The 20322-nt window shown below is 36.2% G+C and overlaps 1 protein-coding gene across 33 annotated transcripts in view; it reads left to right on the plus strand.

Annotated features, from left to right (window-relative positions):
* Positions 1-20322, plus strand: part of NRXN1 (neurexin 1) — a 606274-nt gene that overhangs the window by 256920 nt on the left and 329032 nt on the right. For all 33 annotated transcript variants that reach the window (XM_015856854.2, XM_015856856.2, XM_015856852.2 and 30 more), the window contains 3 exons: positions 5562-5684; positions 10244-10625; positions 11141-11331. In XM_015856854.2, coding sequence (XP_015712340.1) covers positions 5562-5684; positions 10244-10625; positions 11141-11331 — 696 coding nt within the window. The remainder of the gene's footprint in view (positions 1-5561; positions 5685-10243; positions 10626-11140; positions 11332-20322) is intronic.

Below are 20322 nucleotides of genomic sequence, written 5' to 3' on the forward strand. Positions count from 1 at the left end.
TAAAAAAATCAGGCTTAACCTTTTAAGTACTATGAGTTCATGTAGCTGTGATTTCAATTTCAAAACTTATTTTTCAAAAGATAGGTAACTTAATATATGCCTGGTTATTAACAAGAAAAGTACACTTCAGATTTTGAACACGTGTGTATTCTGTGTATAACTGATATGGCAGTGAATTCTGATGCCAAGGAAGATGCTGGGACTTACAGCTCAGAAGTTCACTGCTTTCTGATGTTTCCTTCTCCATCTAGGTGAAATTAAGTAGTGGTTATAGTACTATTTATAGAGAATAGACTTTCACAAGACAGTTTATCATTAGCATGTTTTTCAGCAGCCACCAAGAAACCCAAGTTTTTAATCAAATAGGTCTGTGTATGTTCTGTCCTTCAGACTTGATCCACTAACTGTGTAAATACTTGTGTCAACAACAGTTGCTATCTCACAGTTCTGAAGACATTAATGGATGGGGCATAGCAGAGCCCAAGTCAGAAGCTTTTTGAGGCAATAGATAGACATTGTGGAGGGAGGGGACATACTCAACAATTCAGATTGAGAGCAGGGAAAGAAGTTCCCAGAATATAGAGAAAAAAAGACGGACAGACAAGTGACTATAGAAAATCTTTTGTATTCAGACCTGATTGAAGTACTTCTTTCCTTTCTTAGTTTTGTTTCTTTTTACATGCTTCTATGGATGATTTGCTATGGATTCTGCCTTTCATTACTAGTGAAGTATATCAACGCTAAGTGCAGTTTGTTTGTGGGTTTCTCATTTAAAGGAAGCCAGCAGAATTTTTGACCTTCCTTAGCTTTCTTAGCTTTCTGCATTTCCAGATGAGTGCACGTGCAGAAACAGGTTTAATATTATTTCAGTTGCTCAGAATGATGTGAGAAATCCCCTTCTACAACTGGAGAGAAGGCTGATGAAAAATGTTAGCACCTTTAATCTGCTTTGTTTTGATATCCAAAATCTCTGGTTTTGTTTTAAAATGTAATGAGAATGCTCTTAAATTTACAATACGTTATTAAATTGCCAAAGGCAATTTTCCCTTTAATAAAGCTATTGTGGGCTGGAACTTGGGGATCAAGTAGTGCAGATGTGTTTTGCTTGATGTGATTCAGTGAATGTACTGTCCCTGTGAAATTATCTGTGTTTGGAAAAGAATACAGCTGGCAGAATTTCTTTGGCCTGTGATAAGACTTTCTCTAGTTAATGCCAATTTGTTTTAAATGATAGACTGTTACACACGATTGATCTTTAAAGGGCAACTAAGTTTTTTCTATTAGTAAGAAACATGCATAGTTGATGATGCATACAGATGCAGTCATTTAAAATACAGTTGATTCACTGTATTAATTGACTTTTTAAATTAAGGTCTGTAAATAAATGGGTCAAAAGACCAGAACTGTTTTTTGCAGCCAACCACCATAGAAAGGATAACAAAGATTAAGAGGCTTTCTCCTATTTGCTGTGTTTCAGTGCCTTGTTCTGGAGGAATCCTTCCTGAATATTTTCCGTGTTCCAGGCTTGTCCAATTAAACCCTTAAGTTCAGAATGAAAGTGCTGGTGGTTCTTGTCTGTCATGACATGCATAGTTGTCTGTTAGTCAACTTGACTAATACCATTGACATTTTTTATATTAACCAGTAAGCTGATGGAAGTAGTTTTCCTACAGCTAACTGGAATTCAGTAGGTTGGTCTAGCATTCCCCGTATCATACAGCCTTCCTTCCAAGTCTCTGATTAATTAGTTTATATATATATATATATAATTTTTGATAGTGATTCTGCTGAGCATAGAATTTAGTAGTTCAAGCAAGCCTGATATGTGTTTCACTGGTGATAGATGTATGACATAGGAACCAAGGTTTCCCATCCTGATTCAAACAAATAGTTTTGTATGTGTGAGCTGACCATGCTCCCAACAAGCTAGTGTACAGAGCAGGAATCTCCAGAGAATATTTGGAATATTTAGCCTACTGAAAAATTTGGCTTTTCTTTTGGAGGTTCATTCTTCTTTACACTAACTGTAGAAAGGAGCAAAAGCAGCTGGAATTTATTTGAAGTGACAAAACCAAAGTAAGATAAGCTAGAACAGTATAATTCTCTTCATAGAGTGCCTCACTAAAGAGACAATTTGGGGTTATTTGGACTTTACATTTAAATGACTATAGAAAACTTTTTCCAGGTCCTCAGACATGTTATAGTACTTAGATTCATAATGAATTGCATCATCAAAATTTGTACTTCATCTGGCTAAATGGTCTGCATTTTCCCATGAAGAAAAAAAAAGTTCTTTGTATTTGCATTAGCCATTATAATATGCTTTTAAATAGATGTGAAGATTTTACTGGTATGGTGGTTTGTGAGCAAACGCGTGATCTGTATATATGCATATATTTATTTCCTTAATACTATCCTCTCATTGTAAATCTTGTAGTTATTTAGGCCTTTAAAAAAGAAATAGATTAATATATATTGAAAAATGAATATATATATATATATATATATATATATATATATATATCCTTAAGCAAGAGGAGATATTTAGTAAATTTTTGTGTTACAACCTATCTCTGAAAGGAGAAGTTTAAAATTTGATTAAGGTATTGGTATCTGAGAGGAGTCAGCGAATGCTGAGTACACGAAGCAGATGGACTATGTCCTATTTAGAAAGAGAGGAATGAGTTCCTGAGGAAGGACAGCATGGGGAATATATTAGGATTAGAGATATGTAAGAACAGAAAACATAGGAAGAAGATCTGTTTTGAATTTTTTAAACTAAGACTCTATGCCAGACAAAAAGAAATATGCCTTACTTAAATACATCAGCACTTTTTCCGGTGTGAGCATAATGATGTAAATGGAATCAGATCTATGTAATGTTATAAGACTGTCGAGGCAATCCTGTAGTAGTACTGAGGTTTACAGTAAATTCACTTTAAACTAAAGCAGATCAAAATAAATGTCTGAATTATTATGGCCTGAATAATATTATGTTCTGAATTAATATTCAGTGTAATTGGGAATTGCTGAAGAGTACTGATTTAAACTATTTGAGTTAACCAACATTGCCTAAGAGATACCAGATATTTTCTACTCAGTCCTGGCATGATAACAAAAGATTTCCTTGAGTTTCTATGCCTAGGTGTGCTTAGCCATATAAACAGTTTGTCCTAAATACAGTGTTAACAAGTACATTTGCTACTTCTGTGCAAAAGTATGCTCTAAGTGGCCAGAAATGCTTTAAGTGCATTGTTGCCATCATGCATCATATCTGATTGCGTTCTGCACATGAAGGCAATTCACAGGTAGTTCTCATTGGAGTTATCATTCAAAGGGTGACGCAAGGAAAATAAACTTGGGAAAACATGCATTTAATTTTACAATAAGAACATACAAGTCTCTAACCATTAAGAGGTAATAGACATATTTGCCTATGTAAGCATGAACAAACACATTTGGATTTGATAATCATACACACCGGGGCTGTTTTACATGAATGGGAGACCATAGAGGTTTGTTAATGTGGGTTGTAATCATAATTTTGTATGCTTTTAGGTCTCTATGTTCCATGTTAGATAAGGAAGATTAAATAGTCCAACTCATAAAAAGAACAGTAAAATGAGCTTGACCAATAAATGAAGAAGGCGTAACGTATTTATAGTAACATTAAATGATCTATTTTATTTCCACTGGGATTTTTACTGATATCATTTAATCCTTTTCTGTGAGTCTATTCATTGTCTTCCAAATCTATTTTAAAACCCCTTCAACTGAAACCCCCAGTAAGATATAGGATAATAAAAGATTCTCAGGTAGCATTATTTATTACCTCTATATCACTGTATCCAAAAAGAATATGCTTAATCTTTGCTTAAGCTTTATGCAAAAGTGGTCTTTCTCTTGTCAAAGAAACAGCATAGTTCAAGTGGTTGACACTGGTGAGTACTCATGCATCTCTTTCTGCTGGGTTTGCACCCTTTCCCTAGCCTTGTACAAATATAGAGCGTTAGTCAGAAGCATAGGGAAAAGGCAACACGATATTATTAGAATCTTGCTGCCTTTGCAGTAGTCTGTGTTTTTATTCCAGAAGATATCTTGACAGGCTCAAAATAACATACAATTATACTGCTCTGTGTACAAAAGCAGAGCAATCAAACATCAATTAAAAGAAATGCTGGTAGATGATGTTAAAAAGAGTTTCAGACAAAAAAATGTCATGTACACTGAATAACCACATCAAGCTGTTAGTGGCTTTTTTGTTCCATGCAGTCCTGCATTCTGACGGGTTTTGATTTTTGAGAATGTACTATAGAATTCCTATCTATTAATAAATCCCTTCCATCACAGTTAGCCCGTATCAGGTAGAAAGGAATCTGAAAAGAAATGTTGGAGAGTTTCAGAACCAGTGACATATCCCTTTTTTGGGGGAAAAAAAAAAAAAAAGTTGAAGTAGTCACCTGGAAATAATTTTGGTGGAGTTAATGGCATGAGTCAGCGCAGCCCTGAATTTTTCATGTGAACTGTAACTTCATTATACGTCTTTCTTTTTGCTATCATCTGTCTTTAGTAAGTTATAGGAACTGGAAAACATAAAGCAATGTTTGTCTCTGCCCTGTAAAGTGTATTAATTGCAGATTAGCTTTCACTTTTGGACAGTCACTGTGTAGGTTGCATAGCTCAAGTTTGAGCTCGGAAGCTGTGACTGATTGGTTGAGTGCTTGGTCAATCTGTTGATGTCATCGATAATTCTCAGTCAGGATTTGTCTTTTTCTTTCTCTTCTTGATCAAGAGTGCATAGGACTATTTCCATAATCATTTTCTTCTCAGAGATTTGTCCTTAAACATCTTCTCATAGATATCTGAGTACTCCAGTTGTTGCAAATGCATTGTACCATACCAAGTGTTGTATTTGTTCCAAAAATGTTTGTTTAACTGCTTACAAAAATAGATTACAAGAAGACATATCCACAGAGTAAAAAAGGAAAGTATGATTTGGTGGCCAGTTAATATGATGAGGTACTGAATATAAATATTTTTATGAATAGGTAAGAATCATCTAGATAATAACGTAATAGGTGATCTTCTGAGACATCCAATGAATAAGTGTAGGCTGAGGAGCCAGTGTAGATGAAGAAAATCTTGACACATGCACATTAGCTGCTTACACCTTTTCCCCAAGCTACTTTTAATGAAGGAATAGAAATGCAGTGTTTTAAACCTATGCTTAAATTTTCATTCTGTCTGCAGTAATCCTCTTTCTTAAAGGGTTGCTCATGACTGTAAAATGCTTAACTAAACCCATGTTGACTGTGCCTATTTATGACAACCTGATCATTGTGTGTGTGTAATACATTTATATAGTTAAATTGAGAGTAGAAATGTTTTAACATAGTAGCTCTATATTTTGAGAATTGCTTATACTTGTTAATTTTCTTGCTTAATACGACTTTTGGTGAGTTTTAACATTTGCCCAGCCAGTCTCTCTTTCTCTCTCTCTGTGAGGTTCACGTGTAAAATGATTTAGAGATTGCATAATGACTGTTTGGCATATCCTACAGGCAAAGGTCCAGAAACCCTTTTTGCTGGCTATAACCTCAATGATAATGAGTGGCACACAGTGCGTGTGGTTCGGCGAGGAAAAAGTTTAAAGTTAATGGTGGATGACCAGCAGGCCATGACAGGTAGTATGACCTTGTGACTTCGTGTTATCTGGGTGGGGAGGGGAGCACAAAGCAAAAATGACAGAAGTAAAATGCCTTCACCTGAAAGTAACAAGATGCTTGTTTTCTTTTCTTTAGCAAGTTCTACATTGTGCCTCTTGAAATGCTATTATTACAAGTGCATTTTTGCACTTAACTTTAATGTTACTCTAGCACTGCTGTTAAAATTAATGAAAACCATCATGCTGACATAAACAGGTAGTTTTGTACAGAGATTGGAGAAAAATCATTTGATACATCACTAATGAGAAGGCAAGTAAATGCTGCCAAAATACTAAGTTTAAATTAAGGGTAAACACAAAGCCATTGATGTAGCAGGGAATTTCAGAAATAGTTGAAATATATTTTGTCATGTTTTTAAGACTTGCATCAGCTGTCTAAATGACTAAGTGCTAGGCAACATGTTTTTCTCTAACACTAGAATGGCAGTTAGATGTGAGAGAAAGAAAGTCATGAATGCTAGAAGATATTAGCAATACTTTTTAATTTTGTCTCAGAAATTATAATAGAAAAGGTTGTTTCTGATTTTATTATGTTGTAAACTATTACATATGTGTTATTAATAGCATCAGATCTGGCTTCTAGCCCTGATTCCTTGTACAATGAGCCTAATTTTGCTTATTTATTTAGTATTTTCCTTTATTTTCACTAAAATAGATTGTCAGTTTTTGGCTTGTTAAAATGGTAAAAATGTTAATGGTTTTTAAAAGGAGAGCACCTCCTATACTCCTTTTTTACCCCAAAAGTGCACTCAAGACCATATCACTGGTAGAATAATTGTAGATGTGTCCACGTAGCTGCAAAGATACATTTTCTAGTATCAGATATTACTAATAGATCTTCCAAAGGTGAAGCAAAATTTTATTCCATGTATGTGGTGATCCTTTGTATCATTTTCCCAAGAAAGTAAATGGTCTAAATGAGTTATTTCAGTTTTACATTTTCTTTATCTGAATATAAATATATACTACTGAAGGAACTACATAAAGCATCATATTGCTGCTTCAACTGGTGACTCAGATAATAAAGTTACTTTGGGAACACTTTCTAGTTAGAGGAAGCTGTTTAGAATTCAGTAAAATACAGTGTCTAAAAGTAAATGTGAATTTCATTTGCTCCTTATAGTAAATGTAATGCAGATTTAAAAAAAAAAAAAAATAAATCACTGAGAAGTGCTCTTTTTGCTTTTGTAATCAGTCCCAACTGCTTAGTACAGCTTTAGAAATGCAAAATATATGTGAGGGATTATGATAAATATGGGAGGTTTCTATTAGATAAAGTATAGTCAGTGAAGCAATAAGCAAAGAATGCAGGACTGTATGCTTCTGTTTGTTTGTTTGTTTTTAATAATTCTTCATTGTGGATAAATGTAGTTAAAATTAAATGTCTATACAAATTAATGCCAGTGAGTATTTTCACTCCAGCTGCCTCTTAATCAAGAAAAAGTTTTGCCTGAATATCCAAATTCTGGTACAACACGCACATCTTTTCCATATGCCAGTGCATGTATCAGAAACTGTCCTGTTGACTCAGTATCATTTACAGTTCTTGCCTACACGTGCATAATCCACAAATGTTTAATTCTCTTCACCCAAAGGGAGAAAGTTGTCCCAGTGCTTTGGATGGACAAAATCTTCCCCAAATCTCTGCGGGATGCCATACGGCCAGTCTGTGTCCTCCTTTATCTGTAAGGAGGGGATTGGTATGAGAGAAGGGGCTAATGGGAACTCATGAGTCCAGTAACATGGGAAATTTTCTGTTAGTACTGATAGCATTACATTTTCTTCATGGCAAACTCTTGTTGCCATGCAACTACAGCTGTCTTTTCATTTATTTATTTATTTATTTTTTACACACAGTATTTTGCCAAACCTTTCACCAGCTCGGGATTTTACTCCCATCTAGTAGATCTTCAAATGCATACAACACAACTTAACATGTAAGAGCTTTGAATTCCCTAATGGGTTAGCGGAAACATTGCCATATCACATTGGATTGCTCTTACATTAAGGTACTTTGAATTTTAATTCAGATGTCCCAACAATCAGAAAGATGTTTAAAATATACCTTAGTAGTTGTTAATATAAATATACAGTGAACATAAGAAAAAAACAGTTCCTGCCCAAAACTCCATCTCTTTTCTCATTTAAGAAACCTTGTTGGATTCCGAGAGCTTAAGATTGAAGAGGAACCATTAAATAATTCAGTTTCACTTTCCATTTTTCATAGGTTTTGAAGTTTTTCCTATTTGTCCGTGTTTTGTACGTTCTTACGTATCAATGATGACAAATGCATAATTTATGCATGCCTAAGCAGTCTTTCATATCTAGCTTTCAATATAAGTCATGCAGATGGTTTTGATAATTTTACTCAGCAGAGTTTGAATGTTTGCAGCACTGATGCACTTAATTTTTTTCCGTCTGAAAATGAATGAGATATGAAAGAGCTCATTACAGTTGGATATTGGGAAAGTTACCTGGCTTAGGATTATGAAAAGGAATTCACTACGCCTGTTCTGTAGCATTACAACAGCTAGTGCATTATATGCACCAACCTGACATAAGAACAACACAGAAGGACAACTTCTAAGCACAAAGTCTCAAGCAATTTTCTACAACTAAGGAGATTTGGGATGTGAGCCCAGATTTCTGGGACTTTTTTTTATTACTGTGCTGAATGTAGAGAGGATACTGTGTTACAGGCCAAAGCTTAGTGGATTTTTGCCATGACATTTATGCAGTGCCATCTGAAGTGATATAAGACTGGAATACATAATGTTCCTCCTCTAAAACTTGTTCTTCAGCTCTCTCTGGCTGTGATCCAGTGTACAGCTATTGGCCTTGTACAAGGTTATACATCTGGCATTCTTCAAGGCAGCTTACTGACTGGTTACTGCAAGAAGAATCCACCTTCAGTAATATATCAGAGGAAAACATATATTTAGAACTGACATTCAGAAACAAGAACATCAACAAGCTGCTATTTGAGATTAAGATACTGATAGTGTTCAGTGTTATCAGGAAAATTATAAATTGTGTAGAATGCATCCTTATGCTAAGCAATCTACTTGAAAATATTTAACGTAAATTATTAACTACTTTTGTTTTTTTGTGTGTGTGTTCTGAAAGATCTTAAGGTACTATTCACTGTAACCAAAGTAGTTTGTCAATCTGTACCCTTGGCCATAGCCCAAATATCTACATTCACCTTGCCTTGATAGCTGCACTATTCGCACAGGCATGCACAGTCACTTGCTTATAAAAGCCATGGAAGTCTGAGCATGCCACAGTTTTCTGCACGACTGCCAAAAACATCCAGTCCAGGTCACAGTCTCTTGCTTTAGTTCATTCAGTGCAGAGGGAACTTGGCGTTCAACGATTTGCACTGCAGCTGTAGGGAGATTATAGAACAGCTTTATGCCAGTACATCTTCCAGCTTGCTATTCACTGTCTTTGTACTCCTTCGGAGCCACAAAGCACCTAAGGAATGGGTAAATCTAGCCCATGGTTTGCAAAAAGTAGATTAAGTGGTAAAGTTGATTAGTAATGAAAGCTATTTTGTCATCATGCTTGTTCAGTATGACCATGAATCTTCCTACTTCTTTAAAATGAACCTGGAAAAAAAATAAGTTTGTGCTTTCTTAGAAAAGGGAAATCTTTAGTGGACAGAATTTTGGATGTAGGATAAATTATTTTATAACCATTTTACGTACTGATCTGTACACAGTGTGTCCTGGCAGCATTGATTGTTGCCTTCAAGTTAGCTATACAGTCTGAAAATTTGAGACTTTCTGCTATGCAGAGACCCAGGGGTACCTTTGAGGGTTATGTTGTCTCTGATGTAAGCAAGTCCCTTGTGGTTTTCAGGATGACAACAGACACTTGGATATGCCCTTATTGCAGACCTTCAGGTTTGTGCATCACTTGGGCTGTTGTGACTGCCTCCTCCCTCAGTTTCTCCCTGCTAAAGGACGCTAATTACTTTCAAGGAAGGCTCTGACCACAATTTCAGGATGGGCTTTTGCAGCAGACAAACACTTCTGTACCTAGGACTGCTTAAACAGGAATCCTTCCTGCTAAATCATGCCTTTTGAATCAAAGCATATGGAGTAACATCCCCAAGACTCTTATTCTATTAAATGAAATCCTTGAATTCTTCCGGCACTTAGATTCACATCTGTGTTCTTAATGTTGTGTTAATTGCTTTTGCTTAGAATAAAACAAATTATCTGATTAACTGTAACCAGAGTGTGGGATTTTATTTACGGTTGGATGTACTGTGGTGTTATTCTTCAGTGTGGAAGTATTGCTGTTGGTCTTATCTAAACATAACAAATTTGGTAGAGAGACTCTCAGATCTTTACCATTAGTTGGGATGACTTTAGAAAAATTCTCATGGGGTCGGGAGTTGGCCTGCACAATCTGAAAAGTGTGGCATTTCTGCATGTGCTTAATCAATAGATGTGCTTTTTGACTTCCTATTTCAAATGCTAATGTGTATTTTCTTGTTACTGTTTTAAGGTCAAATGGCTGGTGATCACACACGGCTGGAATTCCACAACATAGAGACTGGAATAATAACAGAACGCCGCTACCTGTCTTCTGTACCTTCTAATTTCATTGGCCATCTACAGAGCCTTACATTTAATGGCATGGCATACATTGACTTATGTAAAAACGGAGACATCGATTATTGTGAGCTAAATGCAAGATTTGGGTTCAGAAACATCATAGCAGACCCTGTAACCTTTAAAACAAAAGCAAGTTATGTTGCGTTGGCCACATTACAAGCATATACATCTATGCACCTTTTTTTCCAGTTCAAAACCACCTCTCTGGATGGACTGATACTTTATAACAGTGGCGATGGAAATGATTTCATTGTGGTTGAGTTAGTAAAAGGGTACGTATGGATTGGCGTATTGACAAAAACAGGCTATTCCAAATGTACAGACAGGAGAAAAACAAAGGAAAGTTCTGGATACAAATCTTTATCTGATTGAGTAATTCTGACTGATGGTTGTTTCCTCATATTACGTTTCATGTGCTTTATTGTGACTTTTTTCTTTCAGGTGAAGCTAGATGCCTGAAAAATATGAAAATGAGTAATAGGTGTAATAATAGCATTAACCCCAAAGATGATAGCCTTCCTCGTGTTCTATGTCTGTGTGTGTATGCATTTTTTACACAAGGAGTGCTCATTATTTTCCAGAAACTTGGACTTCATCTCAGCTTCTCTAAATTTCTCTGAAATTCTCTGACTTGAAGCTGCTTCCTCATTTGGGGAAGTTTTATCATCTTGTTTTACCACCACTGCTGAGAAGAACAAGGAAGTTGAAAATATTAGACAAATTAATTAATTAGTTCCCCCTTGGTATGTAAAGAAAAGGAAACTTCCAATTTTTTCTATTTTCGCAGATATTTACACTATGTGTTTGACTTGGGAAATGGTGCCAATCTCATCAAAGGAAGTTCTAATAAACCTCTGAATGACAACCAGTGGCATAATGTGATGATATCAAGGGATACCAACAATCTCCACACTGTAAAGATTGACACAAAAATCACAACACAGAGCACAGCAGGAGCCAGAAATTTAGATCTCAAAAGTAAGTACAGTAATTTCTTTTATAAACTATAGTGAGAATCACTACAGAGTGATAACCTGAACAAGGCGCATATGCATTTTAATATCATATGAAATATTAAATTTGAAAATAATTAGTGCATCCACAGGATATGCAGTTTTCTTTGTTGACCTGACAGTGGCAATATAGTAGTAGTCTTGCATAGTTAAGCACAACATTAAATGCAGAACATTATAAGAACACAGAGTGGGCCAGTATCATAACAAAAGATTTCTAGTGGAATAAAGGAGCTCTAAGGACCTTACAAAGAAAGCTTAACTTTATGTGATCGTGAGTTATGTTTCTGGCATGCAGAAGCCACAGCCCAATTTGTACAGTATGACTGTTGAGGTTTAGCAGAACTAATGATCTCCATGTTAGGGATTTGGTGAATATTTTCACCTGGTCCCCACTGGTCAATATTCTACACAAAGTTCACCTTCCATTAGGAAAATGAATACAGTGCAATATATTTTAATAGGCTTTATAAATTTCTTGTCAGGAAAACAAAATTTCGTAGCAGTCAAAGAAAAATGTAGTATTTCAGAAGCTGGGTTGTTCAATGTAGATATTAATATTCCATCAAGACCTTGTCCCTTGCTGAATTTTCTTTTATCTACTTCTGAGTCACAGATAATGAGCTAACCTTAGCAATTACTCTTCATTTTGTGATATTTTGCATGTTTGCTTCACTTGTAAGTACTATTAAGACTGTGGGAAAGACTGAAAACTGTGTCTCAATATATCATAGTTTTCAATAAGAGCTTCTTTATCAGAAATTCATGATTTAGAAATTGAAGTTCTTTGGATGCCTCATGTTCCATTCTCAAAATTGTGTATGGAAATTGTGCCATGTTTCTTCTCATTCCTGCATTCCTGCAAACATAATCTGTGTTTATTTAGTGTAATGTTTCTGAGATATTTTGATGTACAGAAATCGTACACCTTATTCCTACACAAGTGCTGCTTGTGTATATACATGTATTAAATCTATCTTTTTTCCCCAATATATTAATTGGACATAATTCAGACTTGAACTGATAAGCATAGCGGTTTTATACTACAGCATTTTTTAAAAGGAAGGTGGTGATTTGGTATGTTGCTTTGTTTAAAACAAAGTTTGAACGATGTGCCTAGTAAAAGCACTAGAGGGCACTGTTATTTCACTAAATGTATTGGCTTGTGCCTTCACAGAGCATCCATCAGCTAAGATAACCTATGGAATCCAGCATTCTTTTGTTTTCTTTACTTCGAAAATTCGACTTTCGCTTTGCCCTTTTGGAGTAAAACTGTATTGATAGCTGATGCATTTTCTAACCTAGAAATTCCAGTTGGAAAAAAAAGACTGAAGAATATGAAAAAACAACATACTTAGAATTGAAGTGAGTTAGGTGAAATATTTTAGGTGCTGATTTTCTGTAGTTTAGCACCCAGGAAGTATGGCTAGAAAAGGAATAACAAACAGTAACATACCATAAGCATACACAGCATCTCAACCTCGTGCTTTTTACAGTTGCATGTTACATTTTATTTTTTTAATGTTCTATTTTGCTCAGTCAGATGCCATTCCTTAAATATGAAGCATCATTTATTGTGATAATGTTGGCTGGTTTTTTTGTTTGTTTGTTTGTTTGCTTGTTTTATTTTTATGATATGTTTCCAGCAGGTTAGAAAGGAGAAAAATAATGTCTCATAATTGCTTTTTCTTCCCCAGTATTCAGTTGGAATGCTTTCGCTTGGCCTTATTTCCATTTTATATCATTATTTTTTCTCTCTGCTGTGTTATAAACACTTAGTCCATACATTTAACTTTACCAATAAGAGCAGTCATGGTTAATTCATTGTCCTCTGTTATTTTAGCCCTAGCAACAAAGCAAATTTAAACTTGTACTTCCTGCTACTGATAGCAATCATTCTGTGTAACTGGAGTTTACATTAGCAGAAATATAAATATGTACAGATAATGCAGAATCTCTGCAGCCTTTCTCAGTAACTGTATAGTTACCAGCTTTCAAATTCTGAAATCCAAGATAATCCTGGAAAGAATAATCACATATATGCAGATTTAAAAATAAAAAGATGTACAGTGAACTCAGTGCAAAGACAGATTGTGTTGTGGAGCCAGCACAGGATGCCAGCTGTATATAAAAACAGACAGTTGCCATAAAAGCACAGGAGAAAATTTCCACCATACATTTCCTCCTGGGTACAAGATTTAGTTGCCTGTTATTAGAGAAGTGGCTTTCCTGCATCACCTCTGACACAATTTCAGTGGGCTGGAGTTGGGTACCCGTAGAAACACGTGCACTAAATTCTCCAGCTTCAATTACCACAGTTGTTAGATGGATAAATGATAAACTGGCATCCAATAAATAAATGAATGAAAATAGTTCTGTGTGTTAGCACCAAGAACTGCATTGCTTTTGTGAGCAGAGAAAAACAGCAAAGTGTACTCAGGTGGAGTTCCAGTAGATAACCTACAAAGACAAGTGAACATTCAAGCTTGCCAACATGCAGTTACACAGCCAATCTGTTTTCATGTATTTCATGAGTGCTTTCCCTGTCCTGCTTTCATCTGGTTAGCATGGCTAACCAGGGTCAGAATTTTCACAGACAAGTGAAGTTGGGTGGAGAATTCTCCTTGCTATTCTCAGTGTTGTGGAATTACAGTAAGAGGACCGAGTAGCCTAAAAGGGACACAAAAATGGGAGTGAAGTTGGAATTTGACTCATATGTTCTTGTTCCTCACTACTGCCAAAGGAAAGATGTCTTCTTCATTCAGGCTATGTGGGTATTGCAACATCTGTAACATCTCTTCTGTCTCCACACTTTCTTCCTGCAGTGTGGGAGACTGGAGTTCTGGAAGAGTTTTTCTTATATAAATACTTGAAAACGCAGGAGGAGGAGGAATGTCCTCAAGCATTACTTTGTATCCTCCTAACTTGTAGACTTTAATCTTCCTCTTAATTCTTTTTACTATGAACACTATTATAACCCCCCCAAACAACTTTTCACACATTTCAATTAAAATGCAAACATACAGAAAATAAATACACACAAAATGTCTGCCCAGAGAAAACTGAGATATTTTAACATTTTATTTATTTGTAAATTGGGATGAATAAGTAAAATATGATGCTATCTTGAACTGAAAAGTTAAAGAATGCTGTTGTTTGCATTTAACAAAGAGTAGTTACAAACGCTTCAAGGAATTGATAATTTCAGTGCAGCACTATCCCATCCTCCTCCAAACTTTCTAGCTGTGCTTTATCCTTCATGATAAACAGCAGTCATCTGAACTGTGATTTTGGGCTATCGGTACTTTCTTTCAAAAGCAAATTCACTGTCACAGAAAATTCCTGCCCAATTCTACAGTTTTGGTTTGATTTTTGCTGCCTATGCAGTTTCAAACATTTACAAGAACTGCTGTTCTGAGCTGGCATCCATACTTCCATTTTTTCTCACTCTATTCCCTTTCACATGGCCTTCCCAAATGTCAATTTTTCTAGTGTCCATTATAAATAATATGTTATTCCTGTGCTACTGTGTCCTCCAAAATAAATAAATAAAATAAAAATAATTTAAGGGGGGGAAAAAAAAAGAAAAAAAAAAGCCATTTTAGAGTCCATCTCAGAATCAACACTCACACATTTAAAAATTCTATCTGGGTTTATTTTTGTCTGTTTTATTTTACTTCTGTAGCACTTCAGTGTCCTCCAGCTGCCTCTATCTCTTTGTAAGATATGACTTCTATTGCTATATATTTGCCTTTTCATTTGCCCTTTTCTCCTGTGATATGGAAACAGCCTGTAGTGAAGCCCCTGAAAGAAAAGTAGTCACATTATTTTCTGGTGTGACCTCAGTGGTTTCACAGAAACCCTGAAATCTAATTCCTTATATGTAAGGGCTTACTCAGCACTTCATCCATCCTTGTAAACTTAGTGCGTAGGTTAGTAAATTATCAGTAGATCTATTAGCCTTGTGTATTCATTGATGATTGGTAATAGTGATTTAATCAATCAGTGCTTGCTTTCCCTGTCAAAGCACATTGCTCAAACCATGCAAAACTGAACTAAATTAGTCTTGGTCGTAGAGAATGTTTCTTGGTGCAGTGATGGAAATTGAAATAATTTCCATTTTATGTAATATTTGTCCCTGTTGTCTTAACATTGAGCCTATTGTTAGTGTTGCTGCATTATGTGTTCTTTTGTTTGTTTCACGGTTTCTATTAATGGTAGCTGTTCTTCTTATTTTTCTTAACTAAAAAACACAGCTTTATTAAGAAGAATAGAAAAATCTTTTACATATAAGCACAAAATTGTACAAAAGAATGAGTATTAGCACTTACATTTCTCAAATAAGCATGCATGAGTTAATTGTAATGACCTTGCCAGCAGGCTGTAAGCTCCTCATGCAGAAATAACACTCTGTTTCAAATGCAGAACTCCATATACTGTCACTAGTAAATAGATCTTCCTAATTTGACCTGTTGGAGTAGACAACAGTGAATGCAGCTGTTGTCTTTCTGACAGTGTTGAGAAAGCAACCTCTGTACATAAGGAAAAATAAGGGACTTAAAACAGAACTGTTCTTTTTTATTTCCATTCTAGCAAATATATATGAGCAGATCAATGATCGGTAATTGGATGACAGAGCTCTGCCAGCTCGAGAGAGAGCACTGGTTTGCACCAGGCAGAAGGCCTCAGCCTCAGCTCTACACCCACCACATCTGAGGCAACTTCCCGCCTTCATCTGGTGGGGATGAAGCATGTATACTCCTAGAAAAAAAAACAAAAGAAAAATCTGAGTATTTAACTTAAATCCATCCCACTGATAAAAGTTCTGAATTCTTGTTGTCTGCAAGTTGTAATTGGAACACATTCTCATCTTGCATAAAGTGATAAATTTCTCTCTCCCCCAGCTGCATTCACAGATACTATACTGGAACTCTGTGGGGCACATAATATCCTTCCAAAAGCACATCCTAGATTTGTTTTCAAAGAGTGCTGCCATGGGTATTGTACAGTCCGCCCCATAAGTTTTGGAATTCTGACCAAGCAGTTCGCATCTGAGTCTAGAGGTACTTGTCTGGGTAAAGAGGATTGTAATGCAACAAGAAAAAGTTTCCCTCTTCCAACTCATGTTCAAACTGAGCACATTTAACCTCTGTCAACTTTTTCATAGGTTTATGTGGAGAGTGTTGCCTGATGTATCAGCTAGGGGTCAGAGTTTTGTAGATGCTGCAGGTTTCTGATGTCCAGGCTCCCTGTTGGAAAGCAGAATGCTTTGCTGTTTTGAAAATAAGCTGTCCAAAGTGCATGTGTTGGCTATTGAAGTAGAGAATCAATAAATGATTTCAGAAGATTAATTTGTCTCGGAAGGGAAATCCAAATACACTATGGTGTGGAAATCCCTGCTTCGTTAGATTTTGTCTATTTTGCAGATGCAGTCAATGAACAGAAGTGGTCAGAACAGGAAAGAAATGAAAGACAGTTTATGTGCTTGAATACCTCACCTCTTGTACCACAGCCATCCCCCTCATCTATGAAGTAATTTGTATAGCATCAGTTCTGTGGGAGATGGATTACCACGCACATTTATATGGCAATTAGACTTTATTATTTACCATTTCACACACATCACCAACTTTCCTCATAGTCCATTGGACAAGCAGGCTTTAAATGTGATTATCTTTCTTCTTCAATGCCAGTGCCATTCATCTAGTTTTCTGGTGGATGGGGACAGTGTGGGTGGGACAAAGAGAAATGATTCTGTGAAATAAAGTGATTGGGAAACAGAGAATCATTACTATTGAGAAAATGAAAAATGCTTTTGTGTAGCTATTTCCTGTTTGAGAATATATGTAATTTAAGAAAGGGATAAATGACTTCTAGGGAAACTGTAATTTTTAACATGGAGAGATTTAGAATAATGTTCACACACATCCCTTCTGTGTATCTGTTTCTTCCTGTTGAAAGGTCATTTGTTAAGGATGTGGCTCTTGCTCCCTTTCCTACCGTATAGGTTTACTTACCTCTTTTTGAAATGTTTTCTTTAAAGAAGCATGAGTGTGTTTGCATAAGCATTGAGCTGATTTTAAAAGAGCAAAGAAGTGTAGTAGGTCTGAAAACTGACCTGATGTGTCTGCAGAACGCATCAAGGAGAGCCTGAGATATAAAATAGGGTACAGCATAACAACATCCTGAGAAGTTTCTAGGCAGATGCCTATTTGTATCAAGTGTGGAATATCCTAAATGCAAATATATTAATTGCCTGATGGGATCAGGAGTCTTGGAGAAAGGTAGAACAGCAGATCTATCTCCACTGTGGGCTGCCACAGAAGTTAATAGCATGATAAATTTTTCTTGGTGCACCTATTAACTCTGCAAGTTTTCTTAATAATCTCTTTTAATTTTCACTGCCTTTGTCTTTTGTCAGTGTGAATTGCAATCCTGTTCTAAAATGAGTAGAAAGAATAAGCAATATCAGCCAAGGAAGGGAATATCTTCAAAGTTCAATTTTCTTGATGAATACCTGCAGTACATCCTATATGCCAATAAAGATGACTGAAGAAAACTCACAGTACCAGCAGTTTCAGTGCTTGTAATCTCTTCCCTTTCCCTCATCCCCTTTTCCCTGTTTCACTTTCTCCCTTTTTCCCTTACCCTTTTCTTTATTTTTTAATACCTTTAATGAAATATTCAGAGAAGATGCTGAAGGCAATGTAGAATTGATCTGAGAAGATCCATTTCTGTATTTCTTCAGGAAAGAGCAACTTGCTAACCCATACATTGTTTTCTTACCTTTGTCGTGCTTGGTTATCAGTGGAGGGATGAGGAAGACAGAAAGCACCATCTGCCAGATCATACAAATTCCTCTTGCCCAAAGCATTTGAAATAATAGATAGATAATAAAGGAGAACCTGGACTAATAAAATAGCCAACATTTCCTTTATTTGCTGAAAGATGCTCTAAATGTGACAGAGATCATCAATCCAGCAAGGAAAATATTGTAAAAGCCCAATTTTCTTCAAAGCCAAACTAACATATAAACAAACAAAAACATATCAGAACCATGACTTTAACCACAAATCAATACTGAGGCAACAGAATAAACTAGCTGAAGTAAATAAGTAGGCATAAAGCACTAAGTTAACAGATTCATGTCTTCCCCCAAGTGCTTTGCAAGTGGTAGACAAAATTCAGTAATTCTTGATTCTAGCATCAAACAGGTTTGTGAATGCACAGCAAATGCATAGTATGTACTGCAAAAAAAGCCATATACTGGAGTGAATATGCTGCAGGAGCTGTGTGGATGCATCATTTAAATCTTTGTCAACTATCCTCCAATTCATAACTTGGATTACTATCACAGGAGGCTTTTTGTTTTATTCAGAAAGGAACAATTACAGTTCAACAACTTATTTCCCTGAGTATCAAAATCTTTTTTCTAATATGGAACAAGAAGTGAACATTTAGTGATGATAATGAAAGTGGGATGAGAGGATCTAGAAACACCACCTAAACCTGTTGCACTGAGATATGATGGTGACACTTAGGAAAGTGAGCCAAAGACCACTGAGACAGCAGGAGAAGGCATTAGGGAAACTCAAGAGGAATACTTCAAAGGAACTGAGGAGTTATTCTCCAAGAAGTTAACAAGACTATTTGCCCATATGAAGTGTCCCTACACCAATGCTTGCAGCTTGGGAAACAAATAGGAAGAGTTAGAAGCCACTGTGGTACTAGAAAACCATGAAGACATGGCCATCACATCATCCTGGTGAGTTGGTTCCTATGACTTGAGTGTGGTTATGAATGGCTACAAGGCATTCAGAGTCACAGAATCATTGAGGTTGGAACCCTATGGTGAGCTAGAGAGCAAGTAGAGACATGGACATGTTGAAGCACATCAAGAGGAGGGCTACAAAAGTGATCCAACTGATGGAATTCCTTTCCTACAAAGACAGGCTGAGAGCCAGGGCTGTTCAGCCTGGAGAAGAGAAGGCTCTGTGAGAACAGGTAGATAGCAGCATTTTTCTGTCTAAAGGGAAGCTGTAAGAAAGAAGGTGACCTGTTGGATATAAGGAAAAGTTGCTTGCATTAGGGGTGGTGAGGCACTGGAATAGGCTACCCAGAGATGTGGTGGAAGCCCCATACCTGGAGGCATTCAAGGTCAGGCTAGGCAGGGCTTTGAGCATCTGCTCTCAGGTTGTATACTTAGGTCATGAGAATGATTTACTTTCATCTTTCAAATAACTCAAAAATAATATGAGTTTGGACCTTCTTATGTTGAAATCCACCTGGTAATTAATTGTGCGACTAAACAAGGCATTGCAATGCAATTTCAATTGATCTTGTAACAACAAATCATCTGCTTTGTGAAGGACTTGAAGAGTGATCACTTTTTTCTTCCTGGATTGTGCTTTCCCTATTGTATTTCTCAGTCTTTGCAGTCTTCTTTCCTCTTTGGCTGCCTGGGGGAAGAAGCGGTTATATACTTGATCATTTTGAAACAGTGCATTTGGAGAAAAGCATGCCTGCCACCTCAGCTTTGCCATAGCCAGCTGTTCCTTTGTATTTCATATGAAGGAATGGCAGAGATGCATGTTGTGCTTTCAAAACCCACCAGGCTATGCCAGGGCTATCTATCTCTGCTATAGTACAGAAACAGTTTTGTTCCTAGAAATAGTGATTTTGCACAGTGTGACACTAGAAACAAGGCATATAGACTTCAATAATGAAAGAGAAGAAATGAAGGGAAGGGATGAAAGTACCATTGAAAACAACAGCAGAAGAAGAGAAATTGTCCACTTTTGGAGAGAGTGGTGGACTTCTAAGTGACTTTGTGCAGCCCTATGAACGTACACAAGTGATGTTGTCTTTATGGAATCTAGAAAAGCCACGCCACAAATCCTTCCAGAGTTTTACTTTTTTTTTTTTTTTTTTTTTTCTTCTTCTTTTTCTTTTTTTT

Source organism: Coturnix japonica, chromosome 3 (genome assembly GCF_001577835.2).
Source record: "Coturnix japonica isolate 7356 chromosome 3, Coturnix japonica 2.1, whole genome shotgun sequence".
Lineage (NCBI taxonomy): Eukaryota > Metazoa > Chordata > Aves > Galliformes > Phasianidae > Coturnix > Coturnix japonica.